This window comes from Canis lupus, chromosome 5 (assembly GCF_048164855.1).
Source record: "Canis lupus baileyi chromosome 5, mCanLup2.hap1, whole genome shotgun sequence".
Lineage (NCBI taxonomy): Eukaryota > Metazoa > Chordata > Mammalia > Carnivora > Canidae > Canis > Canis lupus.
The window spans coordinates 5,469,134-5,493,486 of NC_132842.1; the positions used below are offsets into that span (position 1 = coordinate 5,469,134).

Consider the following 24,353-nt stretch of genomic DNA (forward strand, 5'->3'; position numbering starts at 1 on the left):
GTTTAGCACCACCTTTGGCCCAGGGCATGATCCTGGAGATCCGGGATCGAGTCCCATGTTGGGCTTCCTGCATGGAGCCTGCTTCTCCCTCTGCCTATGTCTTTGCCTCTCTCTCTCTGTCTCTCATGAATAAATAAATAAAATCTTAAAAAAAAAGTAAAAGGGACAATTCATTGTAGACCTGAGAATAGGAAGGAATTAGCCACATGAAGGAAAACATGTCATAAACAGAGGGAACAACATCTGTAAAGTCCCTAAGAGATGATGGTGTTTGGGGCTTTAAAAACTAGGAAAAAACAAGTGGCCCATGTGACAAGAATGGGAAGACACAGGTGGGGAAAAGAGGCCTCAGAGCTGGGCAAGCCTCATATTATGCAGACTTGGTTGGCCTTGCTAAGGATTTGGGACATTAAGAGCAGTGAGAAGCTTCTGAAACACTACCCATAGGGAAGAAATCACATTTTCGTTTAGAAAGTTGGCTTAGGGAGGGAGAGAAGTCTTCAAATGTAGGGAGTTGAGCTGGTGCACCACCACCACTGGAGGCCAAGTGAAATATCATGGCAGCTTGGGTTTGACGGGAACGGAGATGAACAGATCTGGACAGATTTGACCAATTTAGAAGGTAGAGTCAACAGGATTTGGATGTGACTGGATTTGGGCATGAGTGATCTTTCCTTGCCTGTATCCTGCATGAGCACCTGGGCAGATGATGATGATTTACAGAAACTGAGAAAAACAACAGAAGATCAAGTCTGGAGGATAAGATGATGCATCAGTTTTACTGATGTATCCAAATGGAGCCATTGAGCAAATCACTGGTTACATGGTTTTGGAGATCAACAGAGAAGTCTGGGTTGGATTTATATATTTGTGGGTGGTCAGCACATATATGGTGACAGGAGTGGATTCAGACCACGTAAAGAGATCGTATAACATGAGAACAGAGTTAGGATTGACTGGGCCGAGGCTGATTAGGTGCAGTAGAAGAAGAGTTAGCAGAGGAGGTTAGAAGTTGGGAGTGGGATAGAAGATTTGGAGTGTGTGCTATCTGGAAAGCCAATAGAGGAGACTGTTTCAGGGAGGAGTGGACAATCGTGTTGATGGTGCTAAAAGGTCAGATACGAAGACAGGTTTATAATAGTTGCATTTAGCAACATAGAGGCCACTGGTGGGCTTAGCAAGAGCATCCTCCATGGGGTATTAGAAGAAGCAGCTTGATTGAAATGGGTGGAAGAGTGAATGAGGGTAGGAAAGTGGAGGCAGCACATGTAGTCAACCCTTTAGAATAGTTTGGTTGGGGATGCATGGGTGGCTCAGCAGTTGAATGTCTGCCTTTGGCTCAGGGCATGATCCCGGGGTCTGGAATCGAGTCCCACCTTGGGCTCCTGGCAGGAAGCCTGCTTCTCCCTCTACCTATGTCTCTGCCTTTCTCTGTGTGTCTCTCATGAATAAATAAATAAAATCTTAAAAAAAAAAAGAATAGTTTGGTTGTCCTGTGGGGCAGTAGCTAGAGGGAGATGGGGAGTCATAGGATGGTTTTAAAACTTGTTTGTTTGAAGAAGGAAGCAATGTTGAGGAGAAGGACCCAGTAGAGCAGAAAAGAAAGTAGAAGAGAATGGTATAATAAAGCATGTGTCTAGTCTTTGTCCTGGGTTCCTGGCACAGAACTTTTAATACCCTTGGTATTTCCAAAGTGATTGGAATGTCTTCGCTATTCAGTGAACCCCTAGGATCACATCTGAGTTTATGCTAACAAGATGGCTTGGGAGGTGGGCTTGTTATCAGAAACATCAACCAAGTGATTAGAGGGTTGGGGCTCTGTGCTAACCCAGCCTCTGGGGAGGACAATGAAATCCATCACATGGTCAATGAGAGGACAAGCTCTGCAGCCAGGACCCTCCTAGACCTTGCCTGGTGTGTCTCTTTATTTGGCTGGTCCTGATATGTATCCTTTATTTAAAAAACTGTAATAATAAGGATAGTACTCTCCTGAGTTCTGTGAGTCCTTCTAGAGAACTGTGGAAGCTGAAGGGGTAGTGGGAACCTCCAAAATTGTAGCCACTAGATCAGAAGTGTGGCAGAAGTGCGAAGAAAGGCAGCCTTGTTAGGGTTGGTGCCCTTGACCTGTATGGTCTGAGCTAACTCCAGTGGTAGGCATCAGAGTCAATACTGCAGTAAATCAACTGGTATCTGAATTGGGGACCAGAGGCTACATGGAAGGACTGGCCTTTATTAGGAGGTAACATAATGGATGCAGTCTAGGACAGGTGCACATACAGGGAAGGTGTTGGGTTTGGTGGTGGGAAGTCAAAGGAGTTCCCATTTGATGGTTTTATTTTCTCTCCTGAAAGTAAAGGATTTGGCCATTAGATATCTGAGGAGAGTAAAGAACATATGAAACAATTAGAGAAACTAGGAGATTACATTGACAGCAACAGGTTTTCTCAAGACTACTGACATTTGGGACTGGAAATTTTTTTGGTGTATGGGGCCCTGTCCTATACATTTTAGGAAAGATGGCATCCCTAGCCTCCATCCGTTAGATGTCACAAGCATTTCCCTCAAGGTGTGACAACCAAAATTGTTCCCAGACATTGCCAAGTCTTCCCTGGGGGTCAAAGTCACCCTTGGCTCCGAGAACTGCTAGTCTAGAAAACTGTAGTAAGAACAATAGGTAGTATTAAGGGCCCAATTGAAAGTGATGTCCAAAGCTCTGTGGTAGAATCACTTGCTTGGTCCTTTTGGTGACCAGCCCCCATCCTAAAGCCACAAAGGGATTCACCATGAGGCGTCTCATTAGCATAACAAAGACACCATAACTCAGCTCACCTTGGGCTATTGAGGCTGTGTCAGGAGCTGATGTCAAAGACCAAATATATTTCTTACTGAATCACAGAGACAGTTTGTGATCTGAGTGACCTGAATGAATACAGCTGATGCCAAAGATGATCCCCTGAGCACCTGACTGGATATGGCTCTTCCTGGCTGCTGACCATAAAACCCAAACTTCCTGACTGATACCTCACTGAGCCAGATCCAGGCTAAGAAACCTGTCTGGGTGACAGGATGATTGTTGGTACAATACACTAGTTGCTCCATTCTGGGAAATGGCTGATATGCCAATCAGGGTATCCCAATTGTTCTAAAACAGTTCAGCTGATGTGTCAGCTCAATAAGAGGTATGGTTATGCTTGTGAAAAATAACTAGAGCCACTAGTTGGTAAGAAATAGAGCTATTTGCTAAAGCAAGTGATCCCAATTTCAAGAAAAATGCTCAGAAGAAAAATTCTTTGGCTGTCTGGAAAGGAAAGGCATCATAGCATTCCCTTGAATCAAAAGACTAAGGAGAACCTTATGGGCTCACCCTCAGTAAGAGCTGAGGCCATAGGATGATCTGCCTTAGAAATAGCCCAAGAGCCTTTACTGGAAAGGAGGCTGGTACTCCGGGGAGAGATGCCGGAGATGGCCTCAGGATCCCTCATCCCAAAGAGTGACCCCATCTTGGGAAGGAGAAACTTGCCAGCCAAGAACTCCAAGTGGCGTTTCCCTCCCAAGCTGAAGACTGAGAGGATTAAGAAACCCAACTCCCAACCAACCTCAGCAACCCTTTATTTAGTAAATTTAGTAAATTTAGTAAATTTATTTACTCAATAAATATTAAATATATGCCAGGCTTGTAAACTCTGGGAACACAGTGTGCAACATGGTGAAATGGTCCTTTGTCCTTTCAAGACTTAGAGTGCAGTGGAGAAAACAGGCACCAAACACAGTAATGGACACATAAAATTATTACAAATCATGGTAAGTGCTCTGCAAAAAATAGTTTTATTCAAGACAAACACTTTCAGAAACTCCCTGTACACATGGCAGGCAGACCGGACTCATCTAGTAAAAATATCTTTAAATGTTGGGTCAAATCTACTGTTACTGCACCTTCTCCATTTTCAAGCTGCTTTTACCTTTGAGGAGCAAAGAATATATATACTGGCCTTTCTAAAAAAAAATATTTATTTATTCATGAGAGACGCAGAGAGAGAGAGAGAGGCAGAGACATAGGCAGAGGGAGAAGCAGGTTGCCCACAAGAAGCCTGATGCGGGACTTGATCCAGGATCCCAGGATCATGCCCTGAGCCGAAGGCATATGCTCAACTGCTGAGCCAGACAGACATCCCAATACTGGCCTTTGATATGACCATTCTTTAACACTGAAGGGTGACCAAGACTAGTCATAATAGTTCCAGTTCTTTCAACTGTTGTTTACCATGAAGACAACATATTTGAAATCCAGCTGAGCCACAGAGAAGACGCTAGACACTTGATTATCTGAGCTTCAGAATTTCCTCAACTGTGGAGTGCAGATAGTAATCTATACTTTGCAGGGTTGGTGTAAGAATCAGAAACAGTGTATGTAAAGCAATGCTTTGTACCCACTTCATCTCTCTGTGTCTGGCCTCCTTACAAATACAAACAAGAAGCTGTTATGTTACCGTAGAATGTAATGTACAGGATCAGCTTCAAGGCTCTGGTTATGGGATCACTGAGGCAAAACGCCAGGGAATGATCTTGTCATTTATGTGGGCTGTCTGTTGGTGCTCATGGAGCTTGGGACAGATACCACCTTTATACTCTGATGTGACACAGTACTCTTTCAGCTCACCCTCCACTGTGATCACCATCTGATCCACAAGCATATCATGAGAAAAGCAGTCGAAGCTTTACTAAGAATCACTTATAAAGAAACAGGTACAGATGTGTGTGGGAGATCTTGAGCCTGACCATCAGAAGGGAAACAAACATACACAGTGCCAACAAGTTCTGTTTTTATAAGGTGCATTAGGTAAGTTTGAACATGAGCTCTGAACAGGTAAGCTTTGAACAGGTGTCAGAATTTCTTTTTAGCACAGTACCTGTCGACGGCGCAGCTGACGTGGCTGGTGGAGCTGTGCTGACTGTGCTCTGGTTTGTCCACCGAGAGGCGAGCCCGGCCCTTGCCATCGCCCGTTGATAGTTATCATAGAGAGTCTTTCCATACTGGGGAAAGAACACAAAAGAAGAAAGGAATCCGTTTATCCCAAATCCGGCACTCAATTGCAATATACATATCGAGTAAAAAGCACCTTATAGCTACTCTTTTTACTTCTTTCTTGAGATTTTTTTTAGTATGTTTCAATTAAAAAAATTCATAGATTGTTTTCATGTGTTAAGTGATTTTCCAGATTAGCAGAGTCAGTTAATACTTTTACCTAGATGTTAGAGGAGAGCTTTTGCCTCTCAGTTCTGATTACATAGGTCTTCATGTAAATCTACTACAGGTTACGTGTTGTACTTTTTAATTACATACTATATGTGCAAAGCTCCCCCTGAGTAAATATAAAGACCTTCGAAGTCTCACAGGAGAATAAACCCTTGATTCTCAGGTCATTGGAAAGGTCTGTGTTTCCATCACTCTCTCCTATTAAAAAAGCCCCAAGGGCCAGAAAATAAAATGGCATCAGGAATGCTGACCCATCCTTAATGGATGGTCATTTTGAAGTAGTACAGAGACTGCACTCAGGTTGGGGTGCGGGTGTGCAATCCAAGACAGGCTGTGTCCAAATGGTCTCTTACCTTGGCAATCCTTATTCCCATGACCCACTGGTTTAGGGTCCTTGCATCATCACAGCAGAGATATTTGATATACTGGGACTCCTTCTGAATTTGGGGATGCTAGAAAAAAGTAATTTCAAAGACCATTTATAAACTCCTTCTTATTTATTAGCATCTTTCAAAAAATTAAAAAAAAACAACGTATGTGATTCCTGAGATAGTGGAAAACTGCTGGTAGTAATTTTAGGATTAGGAATAGGAGTACTTTTATCTTACTATTTTAAAAAGATTTTATTTATTTATTTTAGAGAGGGAGAGCACGCAAGTGGGGTGAGGGCAGAGGGAGAGAATCTAATCTCAAGCAGACTCCCCGCTCCCCACTGAGCGTGGAATCCAACACTGGGTTCAGCCTCATGAGGAACCAGGGTACATTTAAATGGACTCATTATCATTTTTAGTAAGTTTTATTATATAGAAAAGTTACAACTATAACCATTGTGGGTGAAGTTGTGTGCATAAGACCACCTCTTCTGCCTCCAACCCTCAGAGAAGCTTGTTAATCCTGCTGGAATGCGGAGAAACCGGTGGTGGTGCTGAGCATGAAATGGAATGCCAAGAGAGTGGGAAGCCATTTTCAGGGGCAGGAAAGGAGTGGAGCTGCTGGCTCCTCTCTTAAAGAGTATCGCACAGATCTCTCTCCTTCGCTTTTGCTTTTGGCTTCGTTACGGACCGTCAAGGAAATGGCTATTTTCAAAATTGATCTAGGTCAAGGGCATTGTGCCTCTGAACATCAGTTTGAGTCTGAGAAACAGCATCTCAGCTAGTCACCCTGCTGTTTCTCACAACTTGGTGGCATTGCTGTCATTGCCCAAAAAGGAGAACAAGACCTGTTACAGACTCAAGAGCTTGATGAGAGGTTAGTAAATTTCGGTTTTACAAATGAGAAAACAAGGCCGAGAGAAGTTATTATATATTTTATGCTATGGTCCACTAGAACTTTGGGGGGGTCTCTTGTCCTGCTACCTAGAATTTCTGTATTTTTATGAAGCTCTTAAGGCCAAAATTCCAAACTTTAAGGATACCACAGAAAATTAAGAAATTGTAAAGAATTCTTCCCTGTGGCCTTTTGACCAGTTGAGGAAAGTTCACCTTCATACTTCTGTCTGTAAATGGACCATTCTCTTTGTTTAGGTTCCTCCGCTCTGAGAATCTGCTTCTGCATCACTTGCAGGATGGTCTTAGGTTTTCCTGAGGGTGATAGCCCTGGGCTCCCCAGAGTGGCCTGTAGTTTTCCATTCTGGCCAGCAGATGGTGGCAGACACTTCTGAATGGCCGCTGCACATTTCCCTGTTTTTGGGGTTCAGTGTTTCCTCATTCATTCTGAATGTGCGATTTTAGCTTTCTAACTGTCATGCAAACGATCATCATCTGTGGAGGCCTTTAAAATCAAAACTCTCTATCAACTCAGATAATGTGGCCCCACGGCAAAAATAGATTTGTAACATTAATGAACTAGAAGGTCATGCTGATGACAAGTGACTTATTTCCTGGATGGAATGTGACGTTCCAGAGATGCCTGCAGCACGCCCTCCCGTAATAAAATCCACAAAGCCAAACCAAAGTTCTTGTCTTTCAGCACCAGAAACCCAGCTCCCTAACTTACAACAGCATTCTTGTTGACAGTCATGCAAGGGGGTGAACGGGTCTCTTCAGCAAGAGCAATTAATGTTTGTAATTTTTCTTAGAAAGCAACTCTTATTTTTTTTTTTCCTGAGAAATTTTAAAAGTTAACACTGTTAACTTGGTTAACTTGGCTTGGTATATTAAAATATTTTTAAAAAAGATTTTATTTATTTATTCATGAGAGACATAGAGAGAGAGAGAGAGAGAGAGACAGGCACACAGGCACAGGCAGAGGGAGAAGCAGGCTCCATGCAGGGAGCCCGACGTGGGACTCGATCCTGGGTCTTCAGGACCACACCATGGGCCGAAGGCGGCACTGAACCGCTGAGCCACCCAGGCTGCCCCTATTCAAATATTTTTCATTTGTTTTTTGGTTTTCACACCACATGAGAGCCAGGTTCCTAATAATAGACTATATATCATATTGTGCTTGCAATGAGGTGCACACATCAGCTCTCTGTGTAGAGGTATCCACTTATACAGCACAATTAATAAATTCTTAAGTATGTTATTTATCCAAATAGAGTAAAATGTGGATATTCCATTAAATAAAATGGGTTTTGAGGATAAAACATAGGCAAGAACTCTTGAGACTTGAATTCTAACAGTGGCTCCTCCTATGATGGTGAGGTAGATGTACAGACCTTGGTTCATTCTCTCCCACATTCTCACTGACTTCCTTACACTACACACACACACCACAAATGTATACAGGAGAGTTAACATCAGATGACCTCAAAAGTTGCTTGCAATCCTCAGATGTTATGGTTCTAAAGTGACCTATCTAGTGGGCACGAGGCTCCTTTCTGACTCCCAGGATGTCATATAGCAAAGTTAGCGTGTTTGTTTTCCAGTCATGGCTTAGGACTTTGCCAGGGAGTTTGCTCCCTAACTGAGCCTTTTACTGAAAAATCATTTGCAAAGGGGTTTAAGAAAAAAAAACAAAAAACAAAACAAAACACTGGTTCAGTACCACTGGCCAGACTCTTGTGCAATAGATTTAATTTAATTGTGCTGTAAATACTACAAGAGAAGCTCTTGTAGTATGTACAACACAGTACACAAGTGTCAGGGCAATTATAGAACATTACTGTTAAAAAGGATCTTAACAGATCTCTAAACTGAGGTAACCGATGTGTTACAAATGAGAAGACTGTGCTAGAGAGGTTAAGCCATTTGTCTAAGGCCAAAGGAGTGTCTGAACTAAGAAATATATTAAGTACTAAGAAATATAGCTCTCATTAATAAAGATGAGTAAGGCACTCACACCATAATTAGGACATGGTGGCTGGGGAATGTTGCTGGAGGAGACATACGTAAACAAATTTATGATTACCCTATGACATGGTGAATTTCATAGTAAAAACTTGAAACAGAGAATGAGAAGGCTCTTTGGAAGAAGTGTATGCTAATACTCTGTCACATCTGAGGAACATCTAGAAATTCTCTGTGTGACTAAGACCTGGGAGCCATGGAAAGAAGAGGCAGCAAATGAGCGGAAGCCAGAGTCAAGAGCCTTGTGTCAAACTAGCATGTGGACACTGTCCTGTAGGCATCAGACATTTTAGGAGAGCACAGTGATACAAACGGCAATGGCAGTTACGTGGAAGATGGGCCTGGAATGGGGAGGAAGGACCAACAGAGAGGGCTGGATTAGAGACATCTCTGATGGAAAATCAGAGCTTGATGATGGATTGGACAAGAAAGGGAAGAGAAGGGACTTCTAGGATGATTTTTCTATTTCTAACTTGGAAAAGTAGGTGGTTATTATGGGTTTAACTGTTTCCCCTTTATGTTGCAGTCCTAACTGCTGATACCTATGAATGTGACCTTATTTGTAAATAGGATCTTTGTAGATATAATCTAGATGAGATGAGGTCATGCTTGATTAGGGTGGGCCTTAATCCAAAATAACTGGTGTCCTTGTGGGAAGAGAACAAACAAGCATGCAGAGAGTGGAGGGCCATGTGAATACAGAGGCAGGGATTGGCGTTATAAAGCTGTAAGCCAAGGAGTGCCAAGGATTGCTGGAAAATGGCAGAAGCCAGGAGAGAGGCATGGAACAGATTTTCCCTCAGAGCCCTCCAAAAGGAGCCAACCCTACTGACACCGTGATTTTAAACTTCTGGATTCCTGGAATTGTGAGAGCATAAATTTCTGTTGTTTTAAGTCAGCCAGTTAGTGGAACTTTCTTATGGTAGCCCCCCAAAAGTAATACAGTGGGTGGTGGTACCATCATCTTGATAGGGACTGCAGAAAGGAGTAGTTCATGAGGGTGGAGAAAGTGCTGAAATTACTACCTGACAGGTTATGACTGAAGTGTCTTTGGACACGTGCTTGTCTCAGGTGTAAGATGGAAGAAAGTGAAACAATTCGCTATAGACTGGGAATTCTTAGTGTACAGACAAAAGCTGGAGCTGTGGCTGTGAAGATGATTTCTCAGAAAGAGCAGAAGTCTGGTGAGAACAGAATATAGAACCCCAGAGAACATTCTAGGGTGTGTGGGAAGAGGAAGAACTCACAGAAATGGAGGAGCGGGTGGATAGAGGGGTCTGGGCTGAGGGTGAGGCAGTTATCACCAATGCAAATGATGCCAGGAAGATCAGACACCCGAGGATTGACTGAAACTCCTGACTGTTCACCAGAAACTTTAACAATAGTTTCAGCACAGGAGGGAGGAGAAGCCTGCTAGAGTGCAAGTTCCACAAAGACAAGTTCTTTGTTTTGTTCACCATGTATCCTACGGTACTGGATAGCAGTAGGCTGGAGAGAAATATTTTGGAACGAATGAGTTTTATTTGCAGAATAACAGTTGAAGACAAGGAGGACATATTGCTTTCTTAGGAAGTCTGGGTGAAAGGGAACGCAGAAGCCCAAGGCATGGGGCAGATCAAACTGAGGGAAGTGATTATAGAACCTCCCCTATCCACCCAGGGAATACCTGAATGTGTTCTAGCCCAAGAGAAGAATTCTCTGGAGAGACATGAAGATGCTGAAGCAAAAGGGAGTCCTTGATGGTGTGGTCCTAGGGAAGGGCTAATGTTGGAGGCACTGAGCTTGGAAGAGGGAGCCTTTTCTTCTGAAACACAAAGTTGGAAGGATGATGATTGTATCAAGTTAAGTTCAGAGGTAAAGAGGAAGTAGACCAGGGCAACTCAAGCCTTTCCTTCCCTGTCTTCTCCAAGTAGAAGGCAAGGTGTGCTGAGAGGTTCGCAGGTGAGATACTCTGAGAAAGTATAGATGATGTCAGGGGATGAAGTCGAAGACTGAGTTGTATGGAAAGCAGGGGAAAAGCTGCTAAAATCTGTGAGTGCGGAGGCTGACCCAGTCAGCAAAAAGCAGACTCAAGAGCCAAAAGTGAGTGACTTAGCTCAACTGTGTGAGCCCCACATTATGACATGGCTCTTAAGTAGGCTAGGGAAAGGAAATACAGTAGCAAGAGAATGTTGACCCTAAATCCTAGCTCCAAGAAATTCAAGATAGGAGTGAGAAGAGTTTGTTCTCAAGAGAACACATTTCATTTTTAACCATAAGCGTGAGGTGACCTCACCTAAGTTCATGAACCTCTGTGAGTTTCTGCTTCCACATTTATAATGTAGAGATGATAATACCTCCCTTAAAGGGCTGTTGAAAGGTTAAGTGAAATAATGTATGAGAAGAACCCAACACAGAGCCCATAACATGAGAGGGCATGTGCCTATTAATAACAGAACCAAAAACAAACAAACAAACAAACAAAAAAACAGAACCAGGTTTTGAAGAGCACAATGGGGCAGGGGGCTTGACATGCATTTTTGTTCTTTGATTCAACAGATGTGAGTTAAGCATTTAATACCTATTCAGGCTCTGGAACATAATAGTAAACACAAGAGAAAAAGTCCCTGCTCTCAAGGTGTTTTTATTCCACTAGGGTAGAAATCCAATAAAAACAGAAAACACTAAGTAATATAATTTCAGATTGTGAAAACTTCTGTGAAGAAAATGTAGCAGAGTTAAGGGGTGGAGAGAAGATGGGTAGGGAGCTGAATTCCAATGCTCTTTCCAAGATATTCCACCACTTCTGAATAGACCTTGATAAACCCTCATTTCTCCTGGAAGATATTTACTTCCACTGCCCCATCATCTCATTTAGCCTCAGAATGGAGCGAGCAAGAATTCACAAAGGAGGGACTTCATCACAGGCTCGGGATGGGAGTGTGCATCAAAGAAAGAGTGCAAGGGAAGGAATGATTCTTGAGTACTAAATCCTTCCTTCGGATTCTAATCTCTTTCCCATGAGTATGCACAACCTCTCAAGGACAGGTGAAGAGCTAATTCCTGAGCGTGACCTCAGACACTGAATCAGAAACTCTGGAGCCCCAGAAATCTGTGTTTTAGCATCTCTCGGTGATTCTCATGCACAGAAAAATTTGAGAACCACTGGTCAATAGAAATAATTACTTAATGATAAAGTGTTGTAGTAATGACCCAATTAATGAGTGCTATGTTTCTAGACATGGAACTCAGGGTGTTTTGAACATACATTATTTAATCCACATAAGAAGGGTTGGGTGTAATCATCCTCACTTTGTAGAAGCGGGCAATGGGGCGTAGAGTGTTGATAATGTGCCAGGGGACAGGCCAGGACTCAACTCTCCCATCTTCCTGACAGCACCCCCCAATGGACTGTCATAATCAGTAAGCTCACACTAAATAAGAAACTTCTGGACTGGATTTCTCAATCAGTACATGGCTATGGAATCACACAATCTCTTAACATGCTTCTCCATATCCTGAATCCCTTTTGTAATGTATATGCGTATTCTTTGAATTCTGTACATCTGTTTGCCCTGATGAAATATTTTAATATCAAGAGGTTTTCTTCCCCCCAATATGGACAGAAAGGGAAATAAGTGACCAAATGTTCATAAACAAATTAAGTTCTTCAAACTGTGAGAGACCCTTTTACTCAGCAAATTAATAACAATTCCCAGTATTCTGGGAAGGTACTGAGAACTCAGCATGCTTAAGAGCAGAATAAGCAGAGTGATTGCTCATAAAATTGGTTCGAGAACAAAACTGATCATGTCTTGAGAAAAAGGGAAATGTTCTATGAGGATTGCTCGTGACTCCTGTCCATTTCTATATCCATCAGGCCTGCTTTCTTCTCTGTCTTGGAGCCCTGTACCTCCGCCTCCACAACACACACACACACACTCTTCAGGGAGGCCCCCAACCCTCTCGTGAAGGCTTAGGCCTTGGATATGTGGGTTTTTGATACCCTAGTCCAATACCCCAGGCCTCAGCATGGCCATTCTTCGTGCAGCCCAGGGTAACCTGCATCCCAGGTCAGATCATTGATACCATGATTCCAGGATCTACTTCCAAACTTGTGAGTTGGCACAAGAAACCGAGCTCTTGTCCTGCTCACTGTGTCTAAACATCATCCTGGGACCTCTGGGTCTGGGCCTTGTCTTTCTCTCACCAGGTGCTCCAGCCTCTGGTACCCAGCCCTGCAATTGGGGCAGCCTCTACTTCCTCCTGACACCTGTCATTCAATTTTTCCACTGTAAAGTGCATTCCATTACCAGCTAAGCCCTGACTGTTGATGTTTAGAGGTAGGATGCATTCTAACACTGAGTGTAAAACTTGGTTATGCTCTGGGAAAGCAAAGATTCCTTGGCCCCATCCTTAAACGTTCTGAGTCAGTGGGTCCAGGATCTTGGAATGTGTATTTCTACCATGAGTTTAAGTAAGCCAGTTACTGAGTAGCATTTCAGAACCTCTTTCAAAGGCTTCTCCCAGCTTAACAGATGTGGGCATTGGAATGTACACAGGAAAATGAGGGCCTCCAGTATGGTAGTATCTCAGGGTCTCAGAATTCCAAACAAGGGCCATGGGGTCAGACAGGAACACAATGAATGCACAGTTCAGGCCAGCTGGCAGCAGGGGTGGGGCAGGGCAGAGATCCTGCATCCTAGCAAACAGTCTGAGAGAGTGGCCTCTCAGCCACTACCTGGTTTCTCTATCTCTCTCTTTTTTTTTAAAAAAAAGTAGGCTCCACACTGGGTGGAGATCAATCTCCAATGTGGGGCTTCAATTCATGACTTGAGCTGAAATTAAAAGTTGGACGCTTAACCGACTGAACCACCCAGGCTCCCCACCACCTAGTCTTAACCTTGTTCGGCCGCTTACTGGTTGAAGAGTCTCTGTGCTCAGGTGCCACATCTATATTTTAGGGAGAATTATGGCTCTTACCTCAAAATGTTGGTAAGATGATTAAATGTGTTAATGTATGTAAAGTGCTTAAGAGGTTGCATTATAGATGCTATGTGTTTGTTATTATTCTCACAACCCCATCTATACCAGGAACAGAAAAGGAAAGGCAGGAACCTGAAGCAGGCAGGACATTCTCATCTCTCTTCCTACTGACCCAAATGGGACCCCACCTCAGGGCCTTTGCACTTGCTGGTCCTGTTTCTGGAATGCTCTTCCTTGGGTAATTCTTCCTCCCTCACTTTACTCACATCTTTTGTTACATGTCATTCCTTCAGAGACCCTTTCCCTGACCAACCCACTTAAAGAAGCCCTGGTCCTTGCACACAGGGTCCCCTACCCGGCTTCATATTTATCCGGAGCCTTAGCATTGCCTGATAATCACATTTTTTTGTTTATTGCCATTTTCCTCACTCTTAATATAAACTCTATGAGAACACGGATTATTGTACGTTTGGGTCACCTCTGTATCCTGAGCCCCTGGGACAGTACCTAGTACCTAGCAGGTAGCTGGCATTCAATTGATATTGAGTATATGATGAATGAATAAATGAATGAATGAATGCCCAGACTGCCTGTGCTCAGAGTTTTGGGAATGTTGGGTCTAGGGAACACCCAACTCCTGCAGTAATGTGAGTGACAATACCACACTAATGTCGAAACCTCTGAAATGACAGAGTGGGTACATGGTCATCTCTAATGATGTGGTCCTTGACAAAGGTTATATTTGCCACACACGTAGATGTTAGGTGTTGTCCTCCACTTATGAAGGTGATATAAACCTATAGTATAGACTTTGAACCACTTTGGAAGGAGAGGTGACAGCTTTGCCAAGAAGTACATGAGCACACACGTGTAGTCTGGCAAGGATACATTTCTACAACCGCGGTGATGGGTTCTTCCTCGGGGGGAATGGGTGACTGAGCTACCGAACAATCTCACCAGGAACCTGATTTTATTTATTTATTTATTTAAAAAAAATTTTTTAATTTTTATTTATTTATGATAGTCACAGAGAGAGAGAGAGAGAGAGAGAGAGAGAGAGAGGCAGAGACACAGGCAGAGGGAGAAGCAGGCTCCATGCACCGGGAGCCCGATGTGGGATTCGATCCCAGGTCTCCAGGATCGCACCCTGGGCCAAAGGCAGGCGCCAAACCGCTGCGCCACCCAGGGATCCCCAGGAACCTGATTTTACTAACACCTACCTGCTCCACAGACTTCCATCTCAGATGGAGAATGAGGAACCTGACTCTAAAGAGAAGTTCTGCACATAGCCTTGGGCCATACCTATGGATTTAGATAATCGGCACTCTCTGGCATGAAATGTGATTGAGGGACTGAGAAGGAAAAGGAATTTACGGTGTTTGAACCAAAGTATGGTCGGAATAGCTACATAAACTCCCTGAATCCATTTCTAGGAGTCAGTTGTTAATTTGGCAGAAGACAGTTACTTCTACCCAACCTTCCAAAATGTGGTGCAAATGTAAACCTGACCAAACACTTGATAATTGCCTTTTGATAATATACTCCTTAAAAAACTTCAAGATCTAGTAAGGCTATTTTTAGACAAAGGGTTTTTCCCCCCTATTTTTTGTATTTTCTGTATTTTTCTAGGAAATCTTGTCAAGTTCCTAATTTTTAAAAACTTCTTAGCAGAATAACGGTCCAATAAAGAACTGAGAAACTGTATCAGATTTGTTCAAGTTGGAGAGCTTTCATTTTTTATAAGTGATGAAGAAGACTGGATAGATCCATGATAAAGTTTTAAATTCAGAAACAGGAACTGAGGGTAGAAATGCTTCCACCTTTCCTATTTTGGTTTAAAATGAAAAAAATTATTATGATACACACTTGTGGTTAATGATATTAAATTTTAACATTTTTTTCCTTAAAAGGAAATATTAACTCGAATTGCTCACCAGTCTAAATCAAGAACTTCTTACGACATACCTTTAAAACAAAGCAGTAGTCAGTGGGTGCTTTGTATTTCATTTTACACTGAATCCCATAGTAAATGTTGACATTTTCAAACTGTATAAAACATGCCAGATCTCGAGATGTCTGTAAAAGAAGGAAAAAAATAAATTTCACTGCGTTGACAGCTTAATAATTTTTCAAGGTTGTCCTTGATGGCACAACTAAGGGTAACATATTAGCAGAACAATATTGAATTTTAGATTAACCCATTTAAGCATCTATCATGTTATACATTTTCTAAAAAGTCAGGCTGGCATTTTTAGAGGTAGAAGAGCACACCAAAGACAAAACAGTGTGCCACACACCCAGAGATGGAGTGGAATATTGTACTGCTGTTCTGGCACCTGCACGTGGACTCCTGGGGCCAGAGCTGACTGGCTGACCTTGAGACATCGTTACAGATGCAGTGGGGACAAGAGGACTGACCACCTAGTCAGAAATTTCACGTTGGCTTTTGCCATTCTGAGTCAGTGATGGATTTCCTAATTGAGCATTAGAAGAGAAAAAAGTCATCCTCAGGATGAACAATAAGAGGTAAATATGATGCTCAGGAAATCAGCACACACTTCATGCACTTCTCTCTGAGAAAAAAAGACTCCTTTCATGCTTTCCCATTAGGGCTGGCAGTGTTGCTATGGAGACAGAACCTCTCCTCCATGTCTCATGCTCCTTGTGAGGATTCCAACCTCTAATCTACATATTTGGTTACATTTCAATTACAAATTCGCCCTATTACTCTTTTTTTTTTTTTTTTGCCTTTACATTCTTTAATTCTTTAGCAGGTGAGTGAATAAAGGAGAGAGGGCAAACGCTACCTCTCAGTGCACAATGCCTCCTTTGTAGATGGTTGCACAGTTTTTTTCTTTGAAGATATTTTCTTCTGGATTTTCAAAGTCTTGGGTTTTTTTTTCAAATTGAAAAAATAGAACGTATAAACCATAATTTTATATATAAAAATTAATGATTTATATACTACATTGCTTATAAAATTATGCTTACACACACACACATATAATAAAATGAAAACTTCTTCCACACTCCTTTTTTCTAATTCTACTCTTTTCTCTGAAAGTACCATTGTTTTGAAGTATTCTTCCAAATGTTTTCGGGTGAACATTTATATACATATGTATGTGTAGACATACCCACATACATACATACCCACATACCATTTTAAAAATATGAATGAGATTTTACTATAAATAGTGTTCCAGAAACTTGTTATTTTCTTAACATAGTATCTTGGTCTCCCTATGTCAGACATATGGATGGATACAAGACAGTCATGTAATGGCTGCAGAGCACTCCACTCTGTGGGCGTAATGATTTATTTAACCATTCCTACCAAAGATGACTAGAGGTTATTGCAATATTTTGCTCTTGCAAAAATACTGTACATATGAGCAAATATTTCCGTGGGGGTAGATTGTGAAATGTGGAAGCTGCCATTTGAAAGGGCATTCCCCTTTATATTAATAGATCTTGTTAAATCAGCTGTACCAGCTTACATTCCAACATTTTGTGTTGACATTGCCCATTTTTCTTACTCCTGCTGAAAGCTGGATATTATCAACATTGTTCATTTTATCAATCTTGTAGGAAGAAATATTTCACTTTTTAATTTACATTTCCCTGATTACTGGTAAGAAAGGGCAACTTTTTAATTATTCACTGGCTACTGATATTTTTTTTAGTATTAAATTCTCAATAAGCATTGCAGTTTTTCTATGAGCATGTTTTTTTTTTCTTATTGACTTGTTGAAGTCTTTATATTTTTTTTTTGAAGTCTTTATATTTTATGAATATTTGTATTGGGTTATACATGCTGGAATGTACTCTCTAATGCCAGAGATAGTCTTTAACTTATTGTTTGGTATCTTTGGCCTTAAAGAGTTAAAAAAAACACTTCACGAAGTCAAATTTATCAATTTTCTCCATTATAATTTTGAGTTTTTAGCCTTGTTGAAGGTTTTTCAACCCCTGAATTATGAAAATATTAACCTATATTTTCTCAGAGAATTTTAAAAAATATAGATAAAAGGAGATTTCATACTTTTTGTAAATATATCTAATCAATCTAGGATTTAATTTGGCACATGGGAGGATACCTAGGTAGCTCAGTGGTTGAGTATCTGCCTTCAGCTCAGGTTGTGATACCAGGACTGAGTTCCACATTGGGCTCCCTGGAAGGAGCCAACTTCTCCCCTCTGTCTATGTCTCTGTATCTCTCATGAATAAATAAATAAAATCTTAAAAAAAATAATTTGAAACATGGTATGAGGTAGGAAACTACTTTTTCCAAATGGATAGACAATTATTTCAATGCTATTTATTAAATACCACCCCTCTGAGGAATTTTAGAATCAGTCTGTGAATTTCAAGTAAAAACTATCCTATTGAGATTTTTGGGGGGATTTAACATACAGAAAGTTTGGGAGAGAATTAATATTTTTTCATCCACCAGCATGATAAATTTTTATTTATTCAGTTCTAGTTCACTTCTTTTATTGCATTTTATATTTTATACCACATTGGTCTTGAACATTTCCTGTTTATTGTTAGGTATTTTGTATTTTTTGTTCCCTACTATGCATGAAATATTTGGCACTATGTTTTCATTTGCATATTGTTTGTATAAAAGAAAACAATTTATTTGGTCCTAATAGTCGTTCAGTTGAGTGTCTTATATTGTGTGGCAGATGATCACATCAAGTGTGAATAAAGCGAGTTTTGCCTCTTCTTTTTTTTTTTTAAATTAATTAATTTATTTATGATAGTCATCAGAGAGCAAGAGAGAGAGAGAGAGAGAGAGGCAGAGGGAGAAGCAGGCTCCATGCACCAGGAGCCCGATATGGGATTCAATCCCGAGTCTCCAGGATCACACCCTGGGCCAAAGGCAGGCGCTAAACCGCTGTGCCACCCAGGGATCCCTGCCTCTTCTTTTAAAAATTTCTACTTCTTGTTCTTTTTCTTGACTCCTGGCTTGTTCCTCTCTTCCAAGGTTAACTGTAGCAGTGAGTAAAGTACTCTTGTCCAAAGCTAGAACAGTTATAATTTTATCACTAAATGTGTTGGGATAGGTTTATCATCTCATTTACATGTAAATGTCAAAGACTTTGTGTGTGTGTGTGTGTGTGTTTTCCGAAACACTCTGTCAGTTTTCTGTGATTCACACTAAGTAGGAGCAGTAGGCTGACATAAACCACGCAGTACTGGTTATGCCTCTCCTGCATTCTGATCGGTAAAAGAGTCTTCTCACTAGAGGAACAGACCTGGATATTTCCCAGGACTTCACCTGCTTGGGAATGTGGGTCAAGCCTTATTAGAAACAGCCTGAGGGGATGCTCAGTGGTTGAGTGTCTGCCTTCGGCTTGGGTCATAATCCCGGGGTCCTGAGATTGAGTCCTGCATCGGGCTCTCCGCAGGGAGCCTGTATCTTCCTCTATGTCTCTGCCTCTCTGTCTCTCAAAAATAAATAAATGAAATCTTAAAAAATAAATAAATAAAAGGAAGCAGCCTGCAATTTGTACATATGCCATTTGGTGGTGCCCTGGATTCAGCAGTGAAGGCAAAATGCTTCAGCGTACCTCAAATAATATGATGATGAGAGAGGTATTCTAAAGCTTTTAAAGGTAAACAAGATGCAAATGCCCAAAGCCTCTAAAAAAAGCTCTTAGAAAAAAAAGCTAATGGTCAGAATGAGAGTTAAAATTCATTTCAAAGATGAATAATTTAAGGTATGCTTATAGATCAGAGGCAATAATCCTAAATCACCAAGTAGAAGTTTAATCTAAGATACTGTCCTAAAATAGGCAGGGTAATGCAAACAGCACACTTCAGAGAACAACTTAAATGTTCAGAGTATAAGGGCTACAATCTTAATATAGCTCTGTCAACACTTATACTTTTATGATTGCAGATAAAAGAAGTTTATTATAATTACCACAGAACAAGAGAGTAAATACAGGGGAAAAAAAAACCCTCAGAAAAAGATATATGAAGTAACAAATTATCTCTAGAAAAGTGCTTCTGCTATAATTTTTGAAATCTGACTTTAAAACAGATAAAATTCTTCACCTACAGGAGAAAGCTTTGGAAAAATTCAAAAGGACTTCTGCAATTCTGTCCGAATAGGGTATGTATTTGCACAAACATTGTAGTAACATGAATTTCAGAGCAAAAAAGTGCATTTAGATTGTGATCTGAAGATTTCCTTAGGTTAATTTTCATAAAATGATTTTTTGACAAAGCGTTTTATTTTTCTTTCTGACCTTAGTCTTTCCTTTGGGTACATAATAAATTCCAGAAGCCCGTAAAAGAAAATAGCGCCTTTTCCAGGTTTTCTTTCCATCTTCTTTCAAAGAAAGAGCTCCTTCAAGTTCTGGTACAATGATGGATGTCCCGCAGAAACTTTCCTGAAAATTGAAAATCCGATTATAGAGAGCACAAGAAAGAAAAAAAACCACATTTTTGTTCATATCTAAACAGACTGTGGCAAACTAGCCTTTAAGCTAAAAGTCATTTGTCTATAACTCTGAATGCATATACTTACATCACATACTACTTGTCAAAAGAGAGGAAGGATATTATGGTGGCTAAATCTCAGCTCTTGAGTTAGACTTCAAGGCTTCTTGACCACTTAGCTTTGCAACTGTGGGCAAATCCTAAATCTCAGCTCCTTTACTTGTAAAAATGGAGTCACAATAGCTTTAGCTTCATAAGAAAGGTTATGAGTATAATCTTGGTATACTATAAAAGTAAGCATTCCATAAAGGTTATTTCTGCTATTATAAATTGCTAAATAGAAACATTATTCCTTTTTCTATAAGTAAAAAAAATTACTATTTCACTACTAGTAAATAGAAAAAAATAGAATATATAGTCCTATGCATACATAAATATGTGTAAGTTAATTTATTCTTTGGATAGTTTTCTTACTGAAGAATAAAGAAGGCAATTATTAATACTATGGTATGAGAAAAGGTAGGGGACAAGGTAAAATTTCTAGGTGTAGATTTTCAAATCTCACAACATGCATACAATTATATAATTCTTAGTAAATTTCCTTTAAAAAGCAATGTAGCATAATTATACATCATTTTGGTCTCCCAGTTCAAATACTCATTTATTTTGGGCTTCTTTTTTTATAACTCTCAACCTCCTTTCATTCCATCTCATAAATGTAGAATAACTTTTAATTTTGTACCCTGCAAGCAAATGTATATATATAGTGGATATGGGATACATTTTTGTTCACATTTCCCTCCAATTTAGCTAGCACTAGCTGCCTTGTATATAATCCCTTCAATCAGATTTTTGGTCCAAATTAGAAAGCAGGCTAATGCCAATTTTTCATAGCATAACATGCTTTGTATTTTTCTTTCACATCCAGCTTTTAATACCCTGCTGAAGTCCTATATCAAGAACTATTCAGGCAATTGTATAAATCAAGGAACAGGCAGTGTAGACAGCTGATATATAAGCACTGATTATAAACAAATGGCTGTATTAGGAAACTTCACCCTCCCTTTCCATGTCTGTCAGTCCCTATCACTACTAAGTTCGCTCAGAACCTGAATCTCCTTGCTGCTGGGGACACCTGGTACTTTCTCTTCCTCAACTGAACTTGGAGTCTGGTAAATGCAGAGAATGTCCCCATTCCCACTGTTGGGCCTCCATGGGAAATACACACTGTGCTCTTGGTCCCAGAAAGCAGAATTTGTAAGATTTTTTTCAGGACCTTGGGAGGGGCAGGAGGTTCTGGCACCTACTCCCTCTGGTATAGGGCTGGGAGAATGTGGTGGGGAGAGAAACCTGTGTGGGAGCCTGGCCAGACCTTGGTGAATGAGAGAGGGTGCTCTTCAATGTCAGCAAACTGGCTCCAGGTGTGACTGTAGGCCCAGGTGTCCCCAGGTCTTCTAAGTTTTCAGAAGAAGCCTCAAATCTACTAACTCTAGAAAAGGTCAACACACTGTTGACCAGCATGGCCACCTGTGACCTGTGATCTCTGCACTCCTCTGCATTATATGCTGGGAACAGAGCCCTGATTTTTAGCATACTATTGTGAAAACTCACTAAGAGTTTCAAAAATAATCAACCATCAACTGAACATGTCCCTAGAATGATAATCACAAACATGTGCACAGTAATCGACACAGGGCTTCCATGACCTCCCTGGATAGTTGTAATAATTCAGTACAATCCAGGAGACTGAGGTTCCTGGACCTATCCAATAATTATGAACCTCAATGGCAGACCCAGACCTTGTGTCAGGTTTCCTATCTCCAAAGCTCATACTTCCTACCACACGTGGCTTCCAGAAGAGCATCTTAGAATTCATTGTAAAGTAGGTTTGGAAATCCTTACATCTGACTCGTATGGAGCTTTTTCATTACTTAAGTAATGAAAAATATAGAATGTTAAGAGATTAATTTTATGTGGGTTTAAAAGTGTTTTAGTCAAGAATTACTAATCCAACTTCATGAGAGTAAAATACAGTCTAAAGCCATATTTTAAACTGACTCAAAGAACCAGTTTAATTATCTAAATAGCTATAATTTAGTAATAATTTGATTTTAAAACCCCAAGGTAATATTTCAGTGTGTCTAAGAATCTCCCATTGTTCCAAGAAGCAAATAATTTAAAAATAGATACAGTTAACAGCTTTCTCTTTTCTTCTACTCTGCAAAATTAAACCTACCTCAAGTAAGGATTCCTTGTTCTTAGCATTCATTTTCTCATTTGTTTCCTTTCCTTCTTTTCTTCCTTTGTTATTCAAGTAAAAATTCTAAATAAAATATTAAAAGAGCAGATCAATAAATGTTCTTCACCACGCTAGCCACTGCAGGGAACCATCATGGTCTTGCTGGAGACAGACTATACACCTATAGGAAATAAAGTGGGAACCATAGCATATGGCATCTGTCAATCAAGTGCCTACTAAGGGTTTACCAAGTCCTATGGTGTCACTTAGGCAGATGAAAAATCTTCTTCCCTTCTTCCCCTAATGCACAATCAATGAGGAAATAAACATGAGACAGAAAACACTAGCAAAGGACACCATTTAGTTGTTAAATTCCATTGTCTAGAACACATGCCCAGTACTGGAGGCTAGGAAGAGCCTCTTTTTATAAGGATTTCCCAAAGGGTCGGGATCTGTAGCTGTGTCTTCTTCTGAGATTTTCTCTGAGACCTCTCTCACTTTTTCAGCTTCAGAATCCGTTTTTTCCCCCCTCCAAGTGATGGTGCTATACTGTTTTTGTTTTAAAGAAAATGGGGTGGGGGGAAATGGGGAAAACCCCCCCACAAAGGAAACCTGAGCTGGAGTTCAGGGAGTTCAGGGAGGGTAGTCCTTAGAATGCACAGGCTGCCCTTAGGTCAGAACTTTATCATGACTTTATCAGTCGTGAGGTCAGCCAACTCAATTTGGGCTGCTCTGTAGCAAAAGGCAGAGCTCAAGAGTTAACTCAGTAGCTGTTACCCACGGAAACTGGATGATCTGAGCTGAACAATAAGAGAACTTTAAAATGGGAAATGAAACTTTCACTTACAGCTTGCTCCCTTTTCTCACCGCTGAAAATACAAGATTTGGGGGCAGCTGGAGAGGAAAGGAACAAAGCAAACACATTACTTTTTAAATATCACCTTCTTGGAATAAAGAGTAAACCAAGCAGTTACCAGCCCATGAATAAATTATCTTATACACGTAAAATACCCCTGGTTCCTGAGAATATTCTTCTGTCATGTCGAGAAGATATGTATAAACAGATGGCTTTGGGTCTGTAGATGGGAAGATACATAGACAGCACATAAACTCAAAATGAGCCATTTCTATAGCTTTTCAAAGAGGAAAACAAATCCCTGTAGGCTGGAATGGTCAAGGAAGACTTTCCAGAGGAGGTCCAAGTTTGAAATATTGTCCAAATATACTCCAAGGCCTGTCATCAGGTGACTGAGCAATGCCTCCCCTCACAACGGGTGGGACTCATGTCCCTGCCCCACTTATGTTGGATTTAGCCACATGACTTGCTTTGGTGAACAGAACATGGGTGGAAGATATAGGGCACTGACTGTGCAGAGGACCTGAGAGGTTGTGTCATGTGTTTCCATGCCATCCTCCTGTATTCTTTGCTGTGAGTTCACCAGGAGAAGAGTGTGTCACAGGGAGCTGCTGGTCTGAGGATGGTAAGAGACAAGTGAACTAGCTGAGTCTGACTCACATTCTGGGGCCAAGGATGATGACCCGCAGACCCAGGAGAGAGGAAATGTCTGTGGCTGTAAGCCATGAGGATTCAGAGGTGGTTTAATGCATCCAAGGCTGACAGATGCACATGCCCACACTGGCTGGTGATTAGATCTAGGGCACTGAAGCCAAGGCTAGACTTTCTTTTAAAATAGGAAGCCATATTGGAGACCAAAAATGTGATTACTATAAGACTTCCTCCTGTAGACCTGGTCCTGGATGGTCAAAGATAAACCTTGGTGGGAGAGGCAGGTTGGAAAAGAATGTCAGAAAGATGCCATGAGATCATTTTCTCCCTCAGCGGCTGGTACCCTTCTTCACCTGAGAAGCAAAATGAGGTTGTGTTTCTCTCTGTGTTCCTCACTCCTACAGCCACACTGAGCCACAACCACTACCAAATGTCAGTTAAGGAACACAACAAAGGATGGGATGAAAACTGCCTAAAATATCAGCAATTGTTGGAGTTGCAGGATTACAGATAGTTTAAATTTCATTTCTTCTGTTTTTCAACTTTTTTTTCTTTACAGTAAGTCAATGTTATTTTTGAAGTCAGCAAAATAAAGTATGTCATTAAAGAAATACAAAGCAATTAAATAAGCAAGCAACCTTA

At 40.9% G+C, this 24,353-nt stretch overlaps 1 protein-coding gene and 1 long non-coding RNA gene across 4 annotated transcripts in view; one reads left to right on the forward strand and one right to left on the reverse strand.

The window, feature by feature from the left end:
- The window catches only part of APBB1IP (amyloid beta precursor protein binding family B member 1 interacting protein), a 107,471-nt gene that overhangs the window by 13,431 nt on the left and 69,687 nt on the right, over nt 1-24,353 (reverse strand). For all 3 annotated transcript variants that reach the window (XM_072825265.1, XM_072825264.1, XM_072825263.1), the window contains exons 8-12: nt 22,202-22,288; nt 19,773-19,916; nt 15,475-15,585; nt 5,608-5,706; nt 4,908-5,031 (exon numbers count right to left, since the gene is read on the reverse strand). In XM_072825265.1, the coding sequence (XP_072681366.1) occupies nt 4,908-5,031; nt 5,608-5,706; nt 15,475-15,585; nt 19,773-19,916; nt 22,202-22,288 (565 nt within the window). The remainder of the gene's footprint in view (nt 1-4,907; nt 5,032-5,607; nt 5,707-15,474; nt 15,586-19,772; nt 19,917-22,201; nt 22,289-24,353) is intronic.
- Nucleotides 1-24,353, forward strand: part of LOC140633173 (uncharacterized) — a 31,609-nt gene that overhangs the window by 6,705 nt on the left and 551 nt on the right. The window contains exon 2 of the long non-coding RNA XR_012030789.1: nt 19,585-19,636. This is a non-coding gene — a long non-coding RNA (uncharacterized lncRNA). The remainder of the gene's footprint in view (nt 1-19,584; nt 19,637-24,353) is intronic.